General features: G+C 34.3%; 1 protein-coding gene across 11 annotated transcripts in view; it reads right to left on the reverse strand.

Annotated features, from left to right (window-relative positions):
• Nucleotides 1-21,359, reverse strand: part of NBEA (neurobeachin) — a 456,358-nt gene that overhangs the window by 225,492 nt on the left and 209,507 nt on the right. For 10 of the 11 annotated variants that reach the window (XM_064716099.1, XM_064716185.1, XM_064716109.1 and 7 more), the window contains 2 exons: nucleotides 19,977-20,038; nucleotides 7,762-7,826 (listed from right to left, as the gene is read on the reverse strand). In XM_064716099.1, coding sequence (XP_064572169.1) covers nucleotides 7,762-7,826; nucleotides 19,977-20,038 — 127 coding nt within the window. Of the gene's footprint in view, nucleotides 1-7,761; nucleotides 7,829-19,197; nucleotides 19,202-19,976; nucleotides 20,039-21,359 lie in introns of those variants that run through there. The other variant, XM_064716175.1, reaches the window with a different exon arrangement.

The following is a 21,359-nucleotide window of genomic DNA, read 5'->3' on the forward strand; positions in this document are numbered from 1 at the left end:
CAATCCTTACTGCATAAGGTAGGGACTAAACACAACCTAACTTAAGGTTTCTCTTCACCCAGACAAGCTTGGTTTATACTAATGCCTACAAATTTACAAACCACAGTTAAAGTTCCTTTACTAGGAAACAGGTTTGCCTTGGTTTTAGATTGAATCAAAAGAATTTCAGTAGGAAATCCACCAACAAAGCAGTCCAAAATCACTTGTATCTCAAATCCTTCTACAGAGAAATGATCTTTCTGTTCAGACAACTGTGGAGTTTTCAGCTGAAGATATGGGAGAAAAACTCTAATAAAATAGGCTGGTACTTCATAATAAGCATGACAAGGCTCAAGTATCTGCAGGAATAAATGGTGGGGTTTCCTTAACCTAAAAATTGAAAAGTTTCAGATTTATGGGCAAGACCAGACTGAGAGCAAGTTTCAGGACATGACTATTCATAAATGTGAATTATTTTTAAATACTGTTTGGGAGTAAGTAAGAAGTTATTTTAAATCCATCTATGCAGCTTTCTAGAATTCTGTCCTCAGCAAAGTTACTTTAGAATTCCAGAGTGCTTACAGGTTCAAGGAAGATGTGAAATATATGTTCAACCAATCAGAAGCCCCTGTTTTACAGATAATAGAATTTAAAAAGGTTGGATTGTGAAATACCACATTCTATGAAGTCATTCAGATAAATATCCAGTGCCTGGGAGAACTTTCTTAGAATTTTGAAAATAAACATAGTGATAAGACTATACACAAACTGTATTAGGAACCTGTAAAAAATATAAAATGCTTGCAACGCATTTAACTGTGGATCGAGGGGTTATTTGTACACCTATTAGAACTGAAGGATAAAAATTCTTGTCTCACTATCCTAACCTGGCTTTGTTATCCTGCAGTCATTTGCTCCTAATAATAATCTCACAGAGAGAGAGAGCACTCATAGCTTTTATGCTGCTAGACAAAAGAATTGAGCCTATGTTATCCAGCCTTCCCTTTATTTGAAGCAAACTAAAAAACCCAGATCATTCCCAAACAGCAATTTTCAAAAAAGATTACCAAATGAACATTTGTTATAATTTAGTCAAGGTCTTGCTTCCTCTATTCATTCCTGAAGTTCTGCCAACTCACATGTCCAGGGAAACAGATGTTTCTCTGACTTACTTTCATCATATGCCCGTAGCTTTATTTAAAACAAAAAACAAAACCAAAAAACACAGCCTGGAAATGTGCCATGTTTTTATCAAACAGTTGTTTTGACAATTATTACTCTTAATGGCATTCATAAGAAATGAAACCTATCATTGCACTGGGTATCTGCAATAGGATAGTTAATAAACTAGTCTAACTTGAAGAGTTTGAAGTTCCACAAGATGCAGTACTGCTATGAATCTTTGAAAGCAAATTCCTATAAACTTTGCAAAGTAATGTCTAACACAGAGGTCTCATTTCTTGCAAGACAGAAATGATGAAGAATACCCTAGGGGAAAGTTTTAAATTATAGCATGCAAACACTGGCTATTTAACTACAACATAAGCACACTGACAAGAAAAATTTCATGGAGAGTAACTATAATTGTTTCAGAAATGTCTCAGAAGCTGCAACAGATTCAATAAAACTCAGAGATGACTACAAAGAATCTGTGCCACTCCCATAAAGACTTGCTATTTTGCAGAAGAATTTTCTAAATCAAGAGGAGTCTGTCTCTTTGTAAAAGTGACTACCCAGTAAACATGCACAACCAGCAGTTGCAGCTGAGATGGCCTTTATGGCAGGATCAGCCTCCACTTTCAGATGTGACCTGATCAGGCAATGCTAGAAGGGGAAAGGATACCTCAAAACCTCTAATAGATCTAAGAACTGTAGGTGTACTGACCCCACAATCACACAGATGGTTACCATAACAATGTACACTTTGTCTAACACAAACTACTTGTCTGGAGCCAGGACAAGGACAGCTGTAGTAAGGAAAACAAGATTATGAACAAGCACATCTAAACACAAGCTCACACTTTAGCTGGAGCAGAAATACAGACATTCAGTGTCCACTTTTACAGAAGTATCTATGACAGGGATCCTCTACTAAAGGAAGATGATATATAGGATAAATTTCCATAAAACAGCCAGTTAACAAAGGATTCCTCCAATCAGAAGTTACACTTGGTGAAGATGACAATAAAGCAGTAGAATTTGGTTATATCTGTCAAAGACAGAATAATCAAACACCTTTGCTCTTATTTATGGTTTCTAAGCTACTGCTTCCCCAATGTTAATTTCTGACTGTGTTTGCATATATTGAATTTTGCACACCAGACCAGAATCCTTTGCATGTGGTAGCCCTGAACTTCATATGGTCAGATGACCCAATATCTTGCCTTCTTGGATGATTCAGGTCAGATCCCCATTCTGTCCTGTAATCAAGATCATAATCAAAACAGAAACAAAGAACAGCATCCATTTTGGACCCTACTACTAAATCAGTTCTTTGAGAGCTATTAAGAGATCCAAAATGCAGAATGCACATCAGAAATCAAATATGGCAAGTGGCACTATAGATATATCTTTTAACATATGCCTGAACATTTAGGTATTGAGAGAGTGAATAATGGCTGTGAACTAATTTACCACAAATGAAACATATCAGAATTGCCAAACGACAACAGAGGATGTCCAAAAGAAAATTTTATGTAGATACCCCATAATTCCAGTTGAGGTAACAAGGAAAGAATATAAGTCTTTATGATCCTCCTTCCAGGACTGAATCAGCAATTGATCAAAACGTAAAGAAACACTGATTTCCAGACTAAATAAACACCTTGGTTTTTTTTTTTCAAAATATTTCAACAAAACAAGGTTTAAAAGAAAATGGCTTCTTGTGAATTTTAAGTATGCTCAGAGGTCCATGTAGGTGGATATGCTAAAATATATATTTTCATGGCTAAAGGTAGAAAGCACACTTAGGTACAGAGATGGAATTACAGGAACAAAGTTTACAATTTTAAATCTGAGATTAAATATAGGCTCATGTTGCCTTAAATTTATATTAGAATTAGACTACCTCTATTTAAAATGAAGAAATTATCTAAAAAGTAAAGGAAAATATTTAAATGAAAGGAAAAAGATTATCTCTTAAAAGAGGTGAGTGTTGAGAAAGCACAATGGGGGAAGGAAATGGATGATGAGGATAGTAATTCAGCTCTGAAAGATGAACAGATCATGATCTATAAAATCCATCTCTTAGGCAGGATAGATCCCTGAGATACTATGCTTGTCAAAAACGTTAAGCTAAGGTACAACCAATTAACCACAAACTTTGGACCCTGTTTAAGTAGTAAGTCTTTTATCTGTTTAGTTGTCCATCACTTCAGAATGTAGAGTTCTAACTGGTGCATGAATATTGTGGGATCTTTCCAGTGTCAACATAAATGATTTACATACTCCTGTGTCCAGAAATCTGACTGGTTTATCTTTTTTTATCACAGGAAGCAAACAGGTTGGCCATGATGGTTTACCTTTTGTAAATTCATGTTGATCGTTCTCAATTACCTTCTCTTTCAGGCATCCAGAATTTGTTTTAAAGGGACTTACTAGATGCTCTTCCAAAAGCCAGAAGAAAAAAAGACAAGCTTTCCCCTGGATTTTGAGGTCTATTTTAAAGATAGGTGTAACATATGCCTTTCTCCAGCGCCTGTAACTTGCCCCAGTTTCCTTGACTTCTTGGATCGGTGATCAGCCTTGCAAAGACTCTCACAACCGTCAGGTATCATGGGCTTGTACGACACAAGTTGTCTCAAGGAATTCTTGACTCAGACCTTATCCACTGTTGGTAGATGTTGGTCATTTAACTCTTTCACTAAAGGCAGAGCCTTGATAAAATTTAGTGAAGATTGAGGCAAAATAAGGCATTGAGCATCTCAGTCATATCTGTGACTAAATCATCCACCCCATTTAACAACAAAACCTTTCCCTACTAGGTCAGGCTATTAATGAAGCTCTTGTTATGCTCGATATCTCTTCCAAGTTTCATTTTCAGCTGACTGCTGGCCTTCCTGACAATATTTCTTATGTGCTTACACTTCTAAATTCCTCCTTTCTAGCCAGCTCGTAGTTTCACCTCTGTGTACTCCCCTTTTTCATCAAAGTTCTATAATAATTTCTTTTTCTGGCTGAACCACACTCTTGCTACATGCACCTTTTCCCTGTTCCTGCACTTGGATAGTGCTGTACTTAAAAGTCTGACACCTTTTAGAACTATCTTGAAGGAACACATTTGCCTCCCATGGGATCTGACTGATCTATTTCCTGAATAGACTAAAATTTGCATTCATTCTGCTACTCTCAATCCTCACTTCCCTCAGGGCCTTGAACACCACTGTTTCATGGCAAGTACAGCCAAAGGTGCCATTAATTAATCACATTCAAAAATATCTCTTGCCCACTGGTAAATAACAGATCCTGTTGTGTGTCAGTCTTAGCTGTGCCATCATGTATTAAGAAATCACTCCCAGCAGACTTCAGGAATTGTCTTCCCTACATGCATCCCACCTTGTTGCACTTCCAGAGGTTGTCAGGAAGGTTAAAGACTCTCATGGACAACTAGGGTTTGCGATCCAGATACTTTAAGGTGTTTAGAGAATGCTTCTTCCTTTCCCTTACTCTGAATGAGTGGCCTGTAACACCACTGTTACTCTCACCACTGTGACTCTCCTCTGGACTCTCCTCGCATCCTGTTCTATGTACTATCAACCAGACTATCTTCCATCCCACTGAAGAACTTCAAAAATCTGAACTGCTTCTTCACAGAGAAGGCAACACTCCCTCCTTGCTTTCTCTGGCTACCTTTTCCTAGGAAACTGTCTATTGCAGCACTCCTGTCTTGCAGTGCAGGCTGTCGCACCAAATCTTAGTCATTCCTTCCAATGATGTCATAGTTTTGTGATTGCATGTGGAGTAATGTCTACTCCTAGTTGCCCAAGATGTATGCATTTGTATACATATTTACTTGAGGTGGATGCTCTTATCTCTCATTTTTGTCGGTGAGCAGCCATTTTCTCTTGACCTCATCCATCACTACTTCACTTAAATGTGGGCCGTTGTCTCCCTCACATATAATTCCTAAAGAAGTCTTTTCATGTCTCCTTTCACAGCCAACATTGCAGATACATCCAGCTCCAAAATTATGAAGCCTGCTTATGTGTACACCCCAATGTAAATCTGAAATCCTAATTAAGCTGCTCTCAGTGAAGCTCTTGACATGTGTGATAACCTCAACATCACACATTCATAGCAGGAAACTGATTACATAGAAGCACAAAGTTCAAGATCATAACCAGGATGTCACTAAATCTTTCAGGTGTGTTACATACCTTGAAAGAATTAATTTAAGTCTGTATTCAGATCTCTTGTTACACTAAAAGCTGTTACAACAGTTCTATTTTCAAAAAGCTGTATCAGTGTTTCTATATTGAATTCCAAAACTACATGTTATTCTGATCTTCCTAAAAAAACATTATCTATACCAAAAAACCCCAGAAACAGAGGAAATCAACCAATTTAAAATGAAAATGCAGCTTGTTAAAGTAACAGGAATATAGTTGTAATTATTTAAACTACACCTATACTGAAATATTTTGTTTAAGAACATTTCTAATACATTCAAAAATCCTAAAGGCACTTAAATTATTTCAAGAAGAAATAACAAAAGTTAGGTACTCAGAAAACCACCTATAGCATACATATATTAAAATACAGATGTCTAGTTGAAGATATTAAAATTATGGACTTCTGCATTACATCTAAATATTTTCATCCATATTCAAAACAAAAAAACTTTCTCAAAACTTTTGATTTATTTCCCAGGTATCTCAAAATCTTACCCAGAAAGTCCTTCAAAATATTCTTAGACTTCATTTTGCTTTTAATAATTTAAAATTCAATCATTATTGCACAGCGATTATAAGCAATTTTACATCCCATTAACCCTGCTTTGTTTTAATTATAAAGATCCTTTGTTAGATTCCTTTAAATGATCCAGTTTATAATTTCAGGTTATCCTAGGGAGCACTTTAATTCAGCTGCACATTCATCAACTGTTTATGTCCTGTTAATTGTTGACAACTGCACAATTGCATTCTCTAGCTATGATTGATGAATTGCATTCACAAGTTTAGCTATTAAGCAGAATAAATATTTATAACAATTTTCAGTTAAAGGATTGTTATCTTTTTCCCCAAAAGGGTAAATTAAAAATAAAGAGGCTGATTGCAAAGAAGAGTATTTCAGTAACACACACATACTTATTCTAAAACACCTTTCTGAGAAAAGTATAGGGAGGAACATGTGCCCGAGGGCAGTTTGAGTAGACATTCCTATGACTGGATTTAAGAAATGGTCCTTAAATGATTCTTATTCTTGAAAAGTCAGTGTTAGAGGGGATTAGAAGGTCCACTGGTATCTTAAAATCTGACCGCTAAAAATATGTAAATATAGGATTTGCTCAGAATGTTCATTTTATCAATAGTGAGCAAAATAATATCTGATCTCAATATCCTGGCTGAGAAAATAGAAAAGGTCCAAATTTTATTGCATGTTACTATCTAAGAACACAAGCTTACTATAATTACTTAGTCTGTTGCCAGGTACAATTTCTTTCTTTTACACCATGATAGGTGAGCCCTATCATGGTGTAAAAACTCATATTTGCCTTTCATAGCAAGAAGAATTTCCAATGGAGGGACTTATGTTTCCTACTGCTATATAGCACTATAACTTCACTGTGCACAGGGAATTCAAAAGTATTTGCACCAGCCAAATTCTGGGTAATAACACACTCTTTTATTTTTTTTAATACTCATACTCCTATATTTCTATACTCTGATGTTTTCTAAATTTAATTTCAAATAAAGGCATGATTTAACCACCAAAATATCAGCTAGACAAAAAATATCCTACAATAAAGAGAAGACTTGATACTTCACTTTAATAACTATATATCATTGGTGAAAAAAAGAAATCACACATAAAATGACAAGATCTCTTCAACAGGTGTATTGCTATTTCTTTTTTTTTAGCTGCACATAACAAAATGCATAGATTCAAATGGATTTACTGTATTGGCTAATACAAATCAGACACATTGCCTAAGTGGTTTTGTTAGTCTTGGGTACTCTCATACCAGAAGGGCCAGAAAGTCTCCCTTTGCTTCCCAGCTTGGTGGCTGGAAGTAGTGAAAAACAATACACAGAGTAGAATACATAGAATTAAAATTACTTGAGGGTTGATTAAAAAATTTAATAAAAATTTCAAAATCATGGAAGCTCATATAAATGTATTGTCATGTGCGGTTTGCAGGACTCAAATTGTCTGTAAATTCTAGATAAAATAATAATGAAATTATAGTTTAGAGAAGTATGTCTGTAAAATGAATACTGTGCTCCTAAAACAGATGGAGCAGCAGATGGTTTTACAGATTGGGCTCCCTGGACTGTCTGGGTAAAACAACCTTGCTGCTCTGGAGAATGGTGGTTCAATTCTCAAATAACCCTTAACTTATATATGGTTCAAGGGAATTCTATTTCCTTCTGTCAATAAACAAAAGTTTCAAAATTTACACACTTATAAATTAAATATTTACTATATAAAGTATCTATACAATAGATCTCTTAATTAACATGGCCTTTTCACAATCTTTTTGGAACAGATGGTGAGGAAGTATATCACCCAATGGAATAAATGCAAAATGACTACTTGTTCAAAAGCTTTGAAATTCATTACCTTCCTTCATTGATGAGCTCAATAAATGCAAGTCCTGCATTCTTCTGAATAGAATTTTGCCATTCCTAAGAAGATAAAACATAACATGATCAAAACCCAAGGATTTTAAACTGCATTTTTGAAGCTGACCCTGGTGACTTCCTAAGGAGATTGAATTCAGGCAGAACTTCTTAATTCCCCCAACACTCCCCCACATCAAAAGAATTATCTGATCATTTTAAAAACTGTAATTAATTCAGATTTTCAAATAAATTTAGGTGGTCGTGTCTTCTTTTTCACCCTTAAGTAAGCTTTAGTTTCCTTGTCTAGAGAACAAGAAAACACATCTCGTTTCTTCAGTTCATGCAGTCGCCCGATGAACATTAGTGCAACAAAGTACCTTCTTCATGTGTCTTCACTGCTACACCTTGCACATCTTATTATAAAGGACAGGCAATAATCTGTATAAAATTTACCCTCATGGAGTTCAATTTTTGCTTCTTTCTGATTATATGTGAAAACAAAACCAGTCTATGATAACAAACAATTTTTTAAAATTGATTTACTGTTACCATGGATTTCCAAGATGAAATTTCAAACTAATATAAACCACCTGATATTAAATGTAACAGGATTTTACTTCATATACCACTAAGTTAAAGAGAAGTTTCACAAAGCATCACAAATAGCTTTTGTCATACAACCCACTGCTTCTATCACATCAAGAATTCTGATACTTAAGACGAAAAAGAGTTGATCTCTCTCTAACAAGTAAACACTACTTTCTTTTGTGATAAATCCTTAAAAAAAATCTTTAAAAGCAATAAAAATTTCCTCTGCATCATAATGTAAAACAAAACAAAGTACATTAGCTGGATTACAGAGAGAATTCCTAGACTAAGACTACATGTTGTCAATGGGTAGATGGTTACAGTTACAGAACTATTTCTTTAATAGATTAATTTTTTTTTTCCAAGAGTAAAATGTCAGGCAGAAATTCACAATTCTTGTTCCCTAATATGGGTGAAAAAAAGATGAAGGAAATTTTCCATAGATGAAGGAAATTTTCTCAAAGGAGAGTTGTGAAATCTAGTCACTAATCAGCAAAGTGCTTCTAAATAATTATACAAATTTACAGATATGGCCAAGTCATGCATCTTAAAAAAATCCCAACAACAACAATCTAATACTCATGATTGGTTTTATAAAAGACAAGTTACTAAAATACCCCAATAATGAACATACTCTTGACCTGTGGCTGAGCAGGTAACTCCTGGTTAGGGAAGACAGTATCAGCACCCAAGCTCTAGCTTGTGAGCTAGAAAACTATTGTAACAGGTCCTTTCTTCAGTGATGCTTATTTTGTTATTTTTCATCTCTAGTAACTGAAGATAACGATATCACTTAAATCATCTGTGTAGAGTAGAAAACCACTCTGAGAAGCTAAGAATGAAAGAATTCAATTACCTAAACGCGGGCACCTTGAGACATTTTAGGAAACAAAAGGTCTGGGTTAGAGATAGTATTCAAAGTGTAGCATTTTTTTTTATCAGAGACTTTTACTGTACACTATACAAACCACTATCAGCATTTCTTTTGAGATACTTTTCTGCACCACAGCTGCCATGACTTTGCAGTCAGGAAAGAAGTTGAAAAGAGAGAAGAGAAAGGAATAAAGGCTTCCTAAGACAGATCGAAGAAAATATCCTAATTAAATTTTTAAAGGGTCTTCCTGTGTCTGAAAAAGCCCAAGAGATTCTTGCAAATATTTTGCCAGATCTTCCTGCTCAGTCTCTGATTCTGCAGGACATCCAAAATGGCTAACTGGATTTTATGGGAAATATCTTAAATTGTCTAAAAAGCCACTAAGAAGATGGAAGTAACAAAACACTTCTTATATTTCCATAGGTGGAAAATCTGATAGATTTATATGAAGTAATTATTCATGATAAAAATGTTTGATACTTGCTGAACTATCTACCCAAAACTAGTGAAAAACATAATGATGCAGAACCTAGAAAGCAATTAGGATTCATGGTTCATGCATTGTTTCACTACAAAGTATCTATGACAAGATTTATTCAAGACTCTCAACCCTCCATTAATCCACAAATAATCATTACTGCCACAATTTTATTTCACATTTAAGCATAACTTAACAAACAGATTCACTATCCAGAGGCATTAGCCATATATGTGAAGAGTACCTGGTTTTCTTCTCTTCCATTTTGTTTTTAAAAATGCATTGAAAATATTTTTCAATGCCAGCATTACATTTGCCTTTGCAATGGCCACTCATGTCATTGTATGTCATTTAAGAACTGGATTGAGATGTGGAGCAGTTTTGTTTATATTCTCTCAGATTCCAAAGGAATCTTTCTCAACCCTGAAATGCAAGAAGCTGAAAAACAAACACCAAATGAAATGGATGCAGGGACAGTAGCTGGAAGATTTATGCTACAGCCAAATGGAACCACAGCATAGTCATTTGGTTATTAGCAGCTAAGTGCTTGAATGACTACACTACATCTCACGTGGTTTTGGTGTATCATGAATCTTCTGAGCCTCAGAGCAAGAGCTTGAAGCCTTTTCTCTGCCTCAAAATGATGGTAGCAATTAGGCGCTGAAATAACAGAAGCCTTTGACAAAATCATGTATGAGACAGCTACTTCTGTGCAGGAATGCATGGATCTCTTCTCTTGGGGCTCCTGCTTGGTAGGGCTGTAGGGATGACTCAACAAGGTGGGGTGCGGAAGACTCAGGGCTGTCTAACACTGACAGTGTTCAAGAATGACACCACTTCTTTGTACTAAAAATAGAACAAACATTTGGTTTTTAACTTTATTGATAAATAAATTTAAAAATTTTCTTCAAACATAATTACCAAACATCACGACTTTAGACATTCAGTTCAATTACTTCCAGTATAGCTTTGTTGTAAATAATTTATGTTATGCAAAATTCTATTAAATTCTATTAATAAAAAATGTACTAATTAATTAGGATAATGGAAATCGCCGCATTCCTTAACTTCTTCTCCTAATCTATTCTGTCATTGCTTGAAGAGTGTCAATGCATAAAGAATGCCTCAGTACCATCTCCTTGAAAGAAAGTTCAGACTGAAAGCTGTTATGAAACTGTTTCATGCAGAGGACAGGAGATGAATACCACAGTACAGATATTGCTTGAAATTCAGGGGCTTTTTAAATAAAACATGATGCACATTCATTTACTCTCTGATATAATTACAATTTTTATTTTTGAGTGTATTTTCCAAGTTTTATTTCTTTAAAATTCTCAAATCTCCAGTACATATTAAAAAAAAGGAAAGAAAGAAAAAAAGGAAAAAATAGTCAAGGCATGTTAAATTGATTATGGAAAATTTGCTTTGGAAAAAAGTAATGGAGGGGTCAAAAAGGAAAAACTAGACTCATCTTGTTAAGAATTTCTTCTTAGTTTATATTATATTTCTTTCCAAATAATCTTTTGCTTACAATTTTTTAATTTTTATTCATGATGTCTAGAACATGTCTTTAAAAAATCTTGTGATAATGTAGTATAGTTATTAAAAAAGGAATTGTGATTCTCAGAGTTCTCTCACCCTTTCCACTTTCTGCAAGGAAGTTTAAATTTCTATCAAAAATTTCAAGTTTCTCAAAGGAGTGCAGTTACTGAAATGGAGAGATACCTGGTGTAGTAATCATCCTACAATTCTCCTTGAACTACAGGTGCTACTGTGTAAATCAATTTATCTTCATTGGACTTCTCTTTTCTCCATGCCTTAAATATAACTGAGGCTACTTTGTTTTTGTCATACTGAACATTTAGTGAATTTTCTAATCTAAGACAATCATAACTCAGTTGACACCTCAATTCTTTGATCACTGCAGTGTAATTAAAACTTATTGAGACAGATGGAATTCTATTATATCAACTTTCTTCTTTCTAGACCCTTGAATATATTTGGTGGAAAATCATGTATGGAGCTGAACAGGTGCAAGCTTTCATCTGGAGAAGGAAATGGAAGCCATAAAAATGTGTTTGCAATTCACAACATGCATGTAATTTAGCTTGGGTTTGAACTCCATGATGTGGAGTTACCTCCTAAAATCACCAATAACTTCCTATCCAAAAATCACCAATAACTTGCTTTACTTCATTTAGGAGGAAATATTCAAAATAAATGTTACATGATGTACGAAATGTTTTGTGGTTTTTATATGGCAGAAAATTGTGTCCATTAAAAGCAGGTAAAAGAAGGCAAAAGCAGGTAAAAACAGGAAAACTGATTTCAAGACACAGTCTCATAAATTTTTGAGATGATTACACTGTTTTTAAGACCATAGATTTGTCCCTTCCAGTCCTAGAAGAATTTACCTAAAGATATTGGAGTCTGAAAACCTTGCATTATTGTTTGGAATGAGAATCAGATCTAAGAATTCCAGTAACACTGCCTGTATACTTCTCTCATACTCATATATACTACTGATAAAGGATAAAAAAAAGTATTTTTGGTCTACTATTTCAATAAATTTGGGATAAATTTTAGGCTTTTGTAATTGGTCATCCATTTTAAACGTGGCTTTTCCCACAATAAGCAAGTTGCAGAATGACTGACGACATCCTTCTGGAAGGAAAATCTGCAAGTATTGGAATGCTCCTGGCCTCTGGCCAAATCCCAGAAAGGAAAAGAATGCAAAACTTTCATAACACTATTTATGCGAATGTGAATTTAATAAAGCAATGGTAATAGAAAATTTTAGATTACAGTTTCACAGGACTGCAGCGTCATTTTCCCTCTATTCTCTTGACTTTAAATAATACATTAATTTTTTGCTTTCTTGGTAGCACACAGACCCCATTGCCCTTCTGATCACCTGTGGTAATTGGCCAATTTATCTTGACAATGGTGTCAACATTCCCAGAGGAACATTTCATTGGTATCTTGGAAGAAAAAAAAAAAAACAACCCAAAAACTACAATTGCAAAAACATTTACATTATTCAAACAACACCAAAAATGGCCAAATTTATTCAGAAAAGTAACCCTACGGATCTTGCAGAAATTCTGCATATCTTCTAATACAGACAGAAGAGAGGTACTACATGATACACATATCTCCATAACTTCTAGAGCTTACCTCCTGACTAGAATTTTTTTTTTTCAGTTAAGGGATGCTAAAATTTTTATTAACAACATGTATGCTATGTATGGCAATTTATGCTAAACACCAGTCCACTTTTTACTCAACCACTGTTAGAGATAGATAATTAATTTGAACTAATTCTTCCCAAAATAAATGAAAATAAATAAATAAATAAATCTTCGGATGTACAGAAAAGTACTCCTCATATTGTCTCCATTATAGTGAACTCCCTGAAAGCTGTGGTATGTTTATTATTTATGATGGGTTCCAGTAATGAGCTTAGTATCCTTTCCCAACCCTTCAAGAAGTACCAACTCACTCTGACTGTCTAGGTATTTCCTCCAGGTCTCAGATCCTTCTCAATTGTGTGGGTAGCTTTATAGAAACGTCAGGGGAAGACAACTTGCCACATTTAATACAGAGAGACTGATTCTTACAATTTCCTTATTCTTGCCATGAATCCAGAAGCTGTTCAGATCAGCATCTCACTTGTGTGTATTCTTTAATATTTTTTAACAAAATTACTCTGACAAGGACAGTCAAAAGAAAGGGCCTGAAGTCCCTTGATAACTCTGATATAATATAAAAAAGAAAACATCCTGCTTATTACTAAAAGCAAAACACAGAATTCGTTTTCTAAATGTATGGGAATCTGTAAGGTTACCTCACAGAATGATGAAGAAAGTAAAATCACTCAACAAGTAGGAAAGAATATACTAATGGTTTCCATTTGAAAGTTAGATTATCAGAAGCAGATGATCAAGAGATGAAGACAGATTGGACTGGAAAACATTCCACACATGGACAATGCAAGAAAATTCTGATAACTATGATATTTTGGAAAATAGTTTTCCAGATCATTCACCAGAATTCCTTGAATAAGGTAAGAAATGCCAAGGGTGGGGGAAGGGGGGGAAGTCTAAAAAAGTAATCACAGAACACCATCTCCTCAGAAAACCACTTAATTTTAGAGAAAAAACCCAACAAACATATAATGGAAAAAGTTTTTGGCTTCTCCTGTAGCTTGTACTGGGGTTCATTAAGGAATTACACTGTGTGTATAACAACCTATTTGTGTATAGGCCATATGGTGGATTATGAAGAACCCAAAATCAACATTAGAACCTAATTATTTCTTTAAGCAGTACCATATTTGATACTGCATAAGGAAACAGAAGAAATACCCCCTCCCTCTTGATAGACCTTTATGTAGTCCGAATAGGATGAGAATATTATAGAAACTACTTGCTTCACCTGCAAAGATTGTGATTATTGAAATTAAATTTGAGCCTATGATAAAATGTGGAGATACAAAGCCTCATTTTGGAGCAACATTGCTGAATATTTAATACACCTTTCTAGTGCCTTGTCCAGCATATGATAATCTGTGTGTTTTTTTCATCTGTTTTAACTTCTTGCTCTTGCTCTAACTTCTCCCATCAAATGCCAAAATTCCTTTCTTGTATCTTGACGCTTACAGAAGCAGCCTGTGTTTCCTAGAGTGCAGCCATTGATCTACAACCTTCTATAAGCTGTTGGTATTGTGGCTACCTTTGAAACATAATCAGTTAAAAATAACTTTTTTACTCAGAGTTAATTTTTTGTTTGATATAGCTGTTTCCACCATTACATATTCTGATGAAAGGGATCAGCAGCAATATGGAGCTAGACATGGAGAAGTTACAATACATCTGCAAGTGTGATCTTGGCCAGAGAGAATCCTAAACTGACCCTAAAACTGTAGCCTAAGAGTGTGTTTCCATTAGATGCAGAGATCTGAATTTACAGCTTGCTGCCATGAAAACACAAGTTGTGTTTTCTCTTTTCTCCTCTGTGCCCCCAATTTTTCAATCCTGAATCTTGTTTGTTAAGTAGCTCTGGTGGCTTTTGAACAAGGCTCTTAGCTAAAGAGCCACTAAACCAGGGAACAAATGTCTGAGAAATTTTCACATGTGTTTGGGAGTTAGTCTTGTAAATATCAGCACTGTTACGAAAGTGGGGTTAGCAGAGAAGAAGCTGCAGGATGGAAGTAGTGTAGGAGATAGAGACCTTTGCTAGGATAAATGTTTTAAAGATATCCTGGAAAAAAGGATTATTGAAACAATAAGTTTCTGTATTTTTACACATTTCTATGCATCATTCCCCTCTATAAAATCAAATTTTAATTCAGACTTTTTAGTCATATTATATGCAGAGTTGTCTCCTATTTGCAATAGTTTGAAAACAGACAGTGGATAATGCCACACAACAAATGCAAAAACACAAGCAAAGGTAAAACACCCGGCTTGTTTTGTGATCAAGAAAAGAGAGATTAAAAAATTATATCCTCATAGGAATTTGCTTAACCAACCCTAATTTCATCATTGAAGTTATATCACACTTAATTTCCTAAGTAGATTAAGTTATAGGTTTTTTTTCCCTTAGATTTAAGGGAAGGAGTTATTATTTAACTTATCCTCAGCCTTTCCTATTGTGGTTGGTGTCAAAAAGACAATAGCAAACACTTGTGTAACTGTTCTGCTATCACAGTTATTCTGAAAGGGCAATCACTAATTTAACAAAAATTATAGACTATGAGAACTCTAGGAATACCTCTGGAGGCAGACCAAGAACTACAATTAAAGTTGAATCTAATACTGGCAACAAGAGTAAACAGACAAGAAATATTACAAAAAAGGAAAATCTATTATGAAAAGTAAAAGGTTTTGCACAGCAGAGCTGGGCAATTCCTCCTTAAACTCTTATAGAAAGCCTTGAATACAGTATGTTTAGTGTCACAAATTGTGCACTGTGCTTCTACTATATGAATTGTACATTTCAAGGCATTTTCTGGTCAGCTGCAGGGACCAGAAAAAAGGGATTTTTTTTTTTGTTTTTATTTTGGTTTTTTAAATTTTATTTTTCCTTGGTTTCTGTGTTGATCAATTGCCAGTTACTGAAGAGCTATCCCATACTTTGAGGCAGAATGTACATCTAGATGTGCTGGTGTCTTCTGAAATCCTTGCAGTGCCTGGTTGATGGGTCTTTATTCTCAGAGATAAAACAACCATCACATTTCCTCTCTGAGGATTCCCTTTGAATTTACACCAGCCAGGCACATCTTTGGGGTATTTTTTGTTCATTTGTTTTTACACCTCTCCTTGGAGTGTGAGTAATAATTTCTTGATATTGCTCCAAATTTTTTCTGCCACTTAGGACAATGCAGCATTTATCCTCATAATAATTATATTTTCAAACAGATTGAGTAACAAGATGTCTTTAAAAATAAAGCAGTATTTTCTTTTTAGGAAAATTATTTTCCCTTGTAAATAGGTAAGATAAAGAAAAATACAAGTGGCATGAGATAAAACTCCTCTGGGACTCAACTACTCAATTTTTTCACAAGCTGTCTCCCCAAAGAGAAGGATCTGCAAAGGATCTGGAAGCAATTAGAAACTATTGTAGTGTTTTGGTTAGGGAAAAGAAAAAAGAAAAAAGAATATGAAAAAAAGTAATTGAAATCTAAATCTGATGTAAGAAGGAGCTACACTGCAAAAATTGATGCATTTTTCTAATGCTGCATGGTTTATTGAAGAAATCTGCCACTCCAACAGTGACACAGCTGTGACATGCTCAACTAGGCTGAGGGAACAAAGACCAGCTAATCAAGCACAGATATTGTCAAACATAATACATCTTCATCCATTTTATGTAGAAATAGACTAAATCCAAATAAAAAGGCAGTGAAAATCATTATATGTTTATCATCAATTATTTAGAAATTTTTTTTCAAGTGCTTGGATGTGTGATTATGGTTTATATAAATAAAGAGAATAAAGCTTCAAATTAACCTAAATTTTAATCTAGTGCAGTAGGTGTTACTAGGAAAAAGATATAATACAAGTATTATCTTACTGTAAAAGAAAGATTCTGAAAACACAGACTAGTGCATTTTGTTCTTCCCCAAACCTACAAATGAAGTACCATCCATACAGGAGTTCCTTTAAAAGTTAAAACGTATTTTTCACAGAAACTCCAAATTCCTTTGGGGGAAAGGCTTGATTGCATATTCCTCAGAGCCTAAAAGGCTGCCCATATGAACTGAATTATCCATGACATGTACCTTCAGACATTTGTAATGTGATATTTCATGTAAATTTAGACCATACCTTGGATGTGAGCCGCTGGCAATGTTGATTTTATTCAGGAGCTCAGATAAGAAAAAAAATTCTGACATCCTTGCTAATCTGTAGTCGTTAACATGGAATTTCCAACATAAAAAGCATAAAAGCATCTAATTTGCTGTAGCAAATGAAAGGAAAACAAACTTTGCATTTCCCTTTCCTTTTCAATGTCTAAAGTTACTCTGTTCTGTGCAAACAAAATTGTACTTTTCAAAGGTTTTTATTATCGCCATCTATCTTTTGAGTGACACTTTTCAAACTTCCCCACATAATCTGTAAAATGTCATTCAACTTGAATATGAAGGAGTTACCCATGTTCGAAAGAAAAGCCCTATTTACAATGGGATTATTAAAAACCCACAAACTATATACTTTATGCAGTCTTTCTAGTTCACATTGCTTAATTTGTCATAAGGAAAAACCCAGATAGCGCTGCTTCTTCTCTATATAAATAAGTTATCCTCATTTGCTGTGGACAACATCTCCTATGATCCTAAATTCTGCTAACATTAGGCTGGATTATGATATTTGGCCATCATTTTCTTCTAACCATTTTATGTATTAGTATTTTCATAGCATTTATCTCATGTTTTCTTCCGACAGACAGTTTTAAAATGTAAATTAAAAAAATAAAACAATACTTCCCTGTAGAAGAATAGAAGTGCAGAGTGTTTTGTTTGCACCTATAGGATAAACCACTATATTCTGCAGAAATGCTACTGTTCAGAAGACTATTCCAGAGGTTAGCAAGGTGAGGGGAGGAGGCTGCAATTTGCACCACTATGGCCCCCTGTTGACAGTTCCTGTAGAAACAATTACCATGACTCCCCCAACAAACACTACAGCATTAACTCCTGAAGTACTTAATAATAAATGGACACCCAGAGACAAAGTCCTCGTTATTTAGAAGACAAGGAAACAACCCTGAAGTATCAGATGGGGTATAAAAACTAAAAGCTTGCAATTCACTCAAGTAATTAGGTAGATGGAAAAAGAGTTCTTCCAAGCAAACACTGAAGAAAATAAATAACCATGTGAAGCTTCAAAATTATTAGGCGCTTCCCATTAGTCCAGGTATAAAGTGAACCTTATTTTTAAAATACTTTGAAATAAAACCCAGCATATATAGGAGTCATAAAAATAACAAATTGATTTTTGCTGCATGTGTTACGTAGCTTTACTGAGATGTCTAAAGAAAGAGCATTGCAGAAAGAGCTTAAATTTCTCTCTCTTCCTTTCAATCAATATTTGAGGCAAAGTTTCATCTCTAGGGCCCTTAATGGCAGGAATTCCTGGAGCCAGCAAATGAGTAATGTTAAACCTATGATTAGATGATGAGGCCATCAAAGACACTATACCCTAATGCTATATTCCACTTTATTCCTGAGAACTGCAGCAAAACCAAAGGCTAGGGAAGAAAGGACTGTAAGTTATTCTTTCCCTTGAAAAAATGTTTCAAGAGCTGCTAAAAATAAAAGAAAAAAGTTGTATGACAAGAACATTGAGCTCAAAAGCCTTAATGGATCTTTTGGAATTTTCTTGGAACCCAAGACTTCACCATTAGGTAACAAATTTTTCGAGTGCCCTGCTAGAGAAGGTTTGAAGTTGAAATCCCACTGAGGATTCCTGCCAGGGATGTATTTTTCTTGTACGTTTCCCTTAACTGATATCCCTCTAAAAGAGGAAGAAAAGAAAGGAAGAGGAAAAAAAATACAAAGGAAAACAAGATTTAATGATTTCCTTATGACACAAGCTTGAAGAAATGCAACTTACAGACAGACAAGGTAAGTTGGAATACTCGCCCCTAAATCTACTTGTAAATGTTTATTATTTGCAGATACATTTCTCAAAAGTAGATTTTCATTTCAATTGTCCCTAGAAATGCCTTTGTTCACAGTTTATTTTTGATATATGCTGCCAATATGCAGTAGTGAATGCTCAAGAAAAGCTACAATTTTCTTTGATAATTATATAATAAGTTAACCTGGGCATTTTATACACAAACTTATTTTGAGTTGAACTGGTATTATAGTTTTATGAGGAACGTTGAATGAAATGAAATATTGTTAGAAGTTTTTAGAGAAGTATAAAAACTTACAGAGTTATTTGGATCTGTCGGGAAATCCTAATTTTTTTACATTCTACAAAGTGAACAAAGTTCTAAAATGCTTGCTGATAACTTCTTACTCGCACTTTAAATTAAAAGGGTATATACACAATATTAGCCGTTAACAATTCCAGCAAGACAAATAATATAAAAAGTGAGATATAAATAATCCAAATAGCATGAGAAACTGGTTTAGCTTTCAATATTTTATTTTTGAAAGCATTTTCAAAACATTAATTATTTGGATTTCTGAGGAACTCATTACTGCTGTGTTAAAACCCCAATAATCAATGACAGAATTTTTATATAGAAATGTTCTGCTTCTGCCACTTCTTGAGGATTACTTAATCCATGTTCCTCTGCTTTTTATATAGTGACAGCTATGTAAAATATACAATGTTATGTCATGTATATCAAAAGTAATAAAGTCAGCACAAAGCAATGTTTTAAAAAAAAGCACTAATTCAAAGAGAAATTCCAACATAAAATTATGACCACAGGATCCTACATACATATTCTAAATAAGAGTGGGCTTGCAGGAGAGCTCATACACAGAGAAAATGCGTAATGTACATCCATACACTTTTAGAACATAAATGCAAATATACCTTGTATACTCTGTGAATACAGAAAAACTATAGCATTAATCTCTAAAAAAAAAAAAAGTCTACAATTTATGTATTACCAGAAGAAACTAATTTGTTTTTTTTTTTTTTTTGGTAAGGAAATGGAAGAATGAAACAAACTGCCAGATACAATTCCTTGGCTGACAGTGATTACACAATGAAATTAATCCAATCAAAACCAGAGAATATCTTACCTGTGAACAAAGCAGCATAACCAGTTCAACCACTGAAGTACTTGACTTCATACAAACAAGACCTGCAATAAACAGTCAAAAATTAGTTGAAAAGATGGTGGTATTTTGATATTATAGCTCCATCGTTCCATAAATGCATAAAATATATAAATGTATATTTTTTATAACTCAGAATAGAAGAAGTTTCAAGCACAATTAACTGAAACTTTCAGTTTCAAGAATAGTTAAATGTTCATAAAAATCACCTAGAATAATCTAGACCAGTTCAGGACAGAATGTCTTCTAATTATTTTTGGCATTTAGCATAGTTATTTAAATAAATAAATATTGGTATAATTTGAAGCAATTTAATGTATGATAAACATAAGTAAACAGCTTTTGAATAATAAATAATGTATATCCATAAGAATAAAGTGATCGGTTAATAACAGATAAAGAATAAAGCCTCTGCTTAAACATTATTTTAATTTTCATCTGGTAATTGATTATTCTGTAATTGAAAGCTTGAGTATTAATGAAAGAGGCATTCATGAGAAATCATATTTTTATTAAAATCAAACCCCATAATTTTTAGGGCATGTTTCTTAGAACAAACCTTGGATTCTGTAGTCTAACTGGTACTCATTGTTCTGTACTTCACATAAATAATAAATATCTAGTAACATTGTCGCTATTGCAAATACTGGTTTGTAGCTTTGGAAATGTAAATTTATTGTCTGAGAGAAGGATGCCATATCTAAGTATTTTGAAGATGAATTGTAAGGATATTTGCAGGAAATTTCATTTCTACTGTTAATCTTGCATGTGCTAGCTTCTGTTATCTAAAACCATATAGACATTGATATGATGCTTCAGGGCATGGAAACACATTGACTATGTTACAAAAATGATAAATTTACAAATAAGCTTAAAAGTAAGGGCTAAATAGGTGGCTGGAAAGCAAGCTGATGTGCTTTAAGAAGGTTTTTACAAACAGTGATTAGAGACAAAAGCACTCCCACACGATAGCATGTATATTTGTTTGGGGTAGTGGATAAATACCCTTTTGTGCCCATTTTGCTAACAGCCCCATCCTTATTGTACAGTAACACAGAACAAGCTGTAAGAAGCCACTAGGCTTCCATTCTATCAGATATAGGGGCAGTTAATGAAATAAGAGGCAGATGTGCAAAGCTCATTTAGGGAGACAATTGCTGTAATTGATCAGCTATTCCCATGCTCAAGTGCTAGAGGATCAGAAAGATTAATGAGATGCTTATCACCTGCAGGCTACTTCCACTGTTTGGAAGCTGACAAAGAAAATCCAAACAGAAGACTGAACTCTACAGTTAAGCCAATGCAGGTAGGACAGACACATCAAATATTTCATCACAGATTGTTGTC

Source organism: Zonotrichia leucophrys, chromosome 1, assembly GCF_028769735.1.
Source record: "Zonotrichia leucophrys gambelii isolate GWCS_2022_RI chromosome 1, RI_Zleu_2.0, whole genome shotgun sequence".
In the NCBI taxonomy this organism is placed as follows: Eukaryota; Metazoa; Chordata; class Aves; order Passeriformes; family Passerellidae; genus Zonotrichia; species Zonotrichia leucophrys.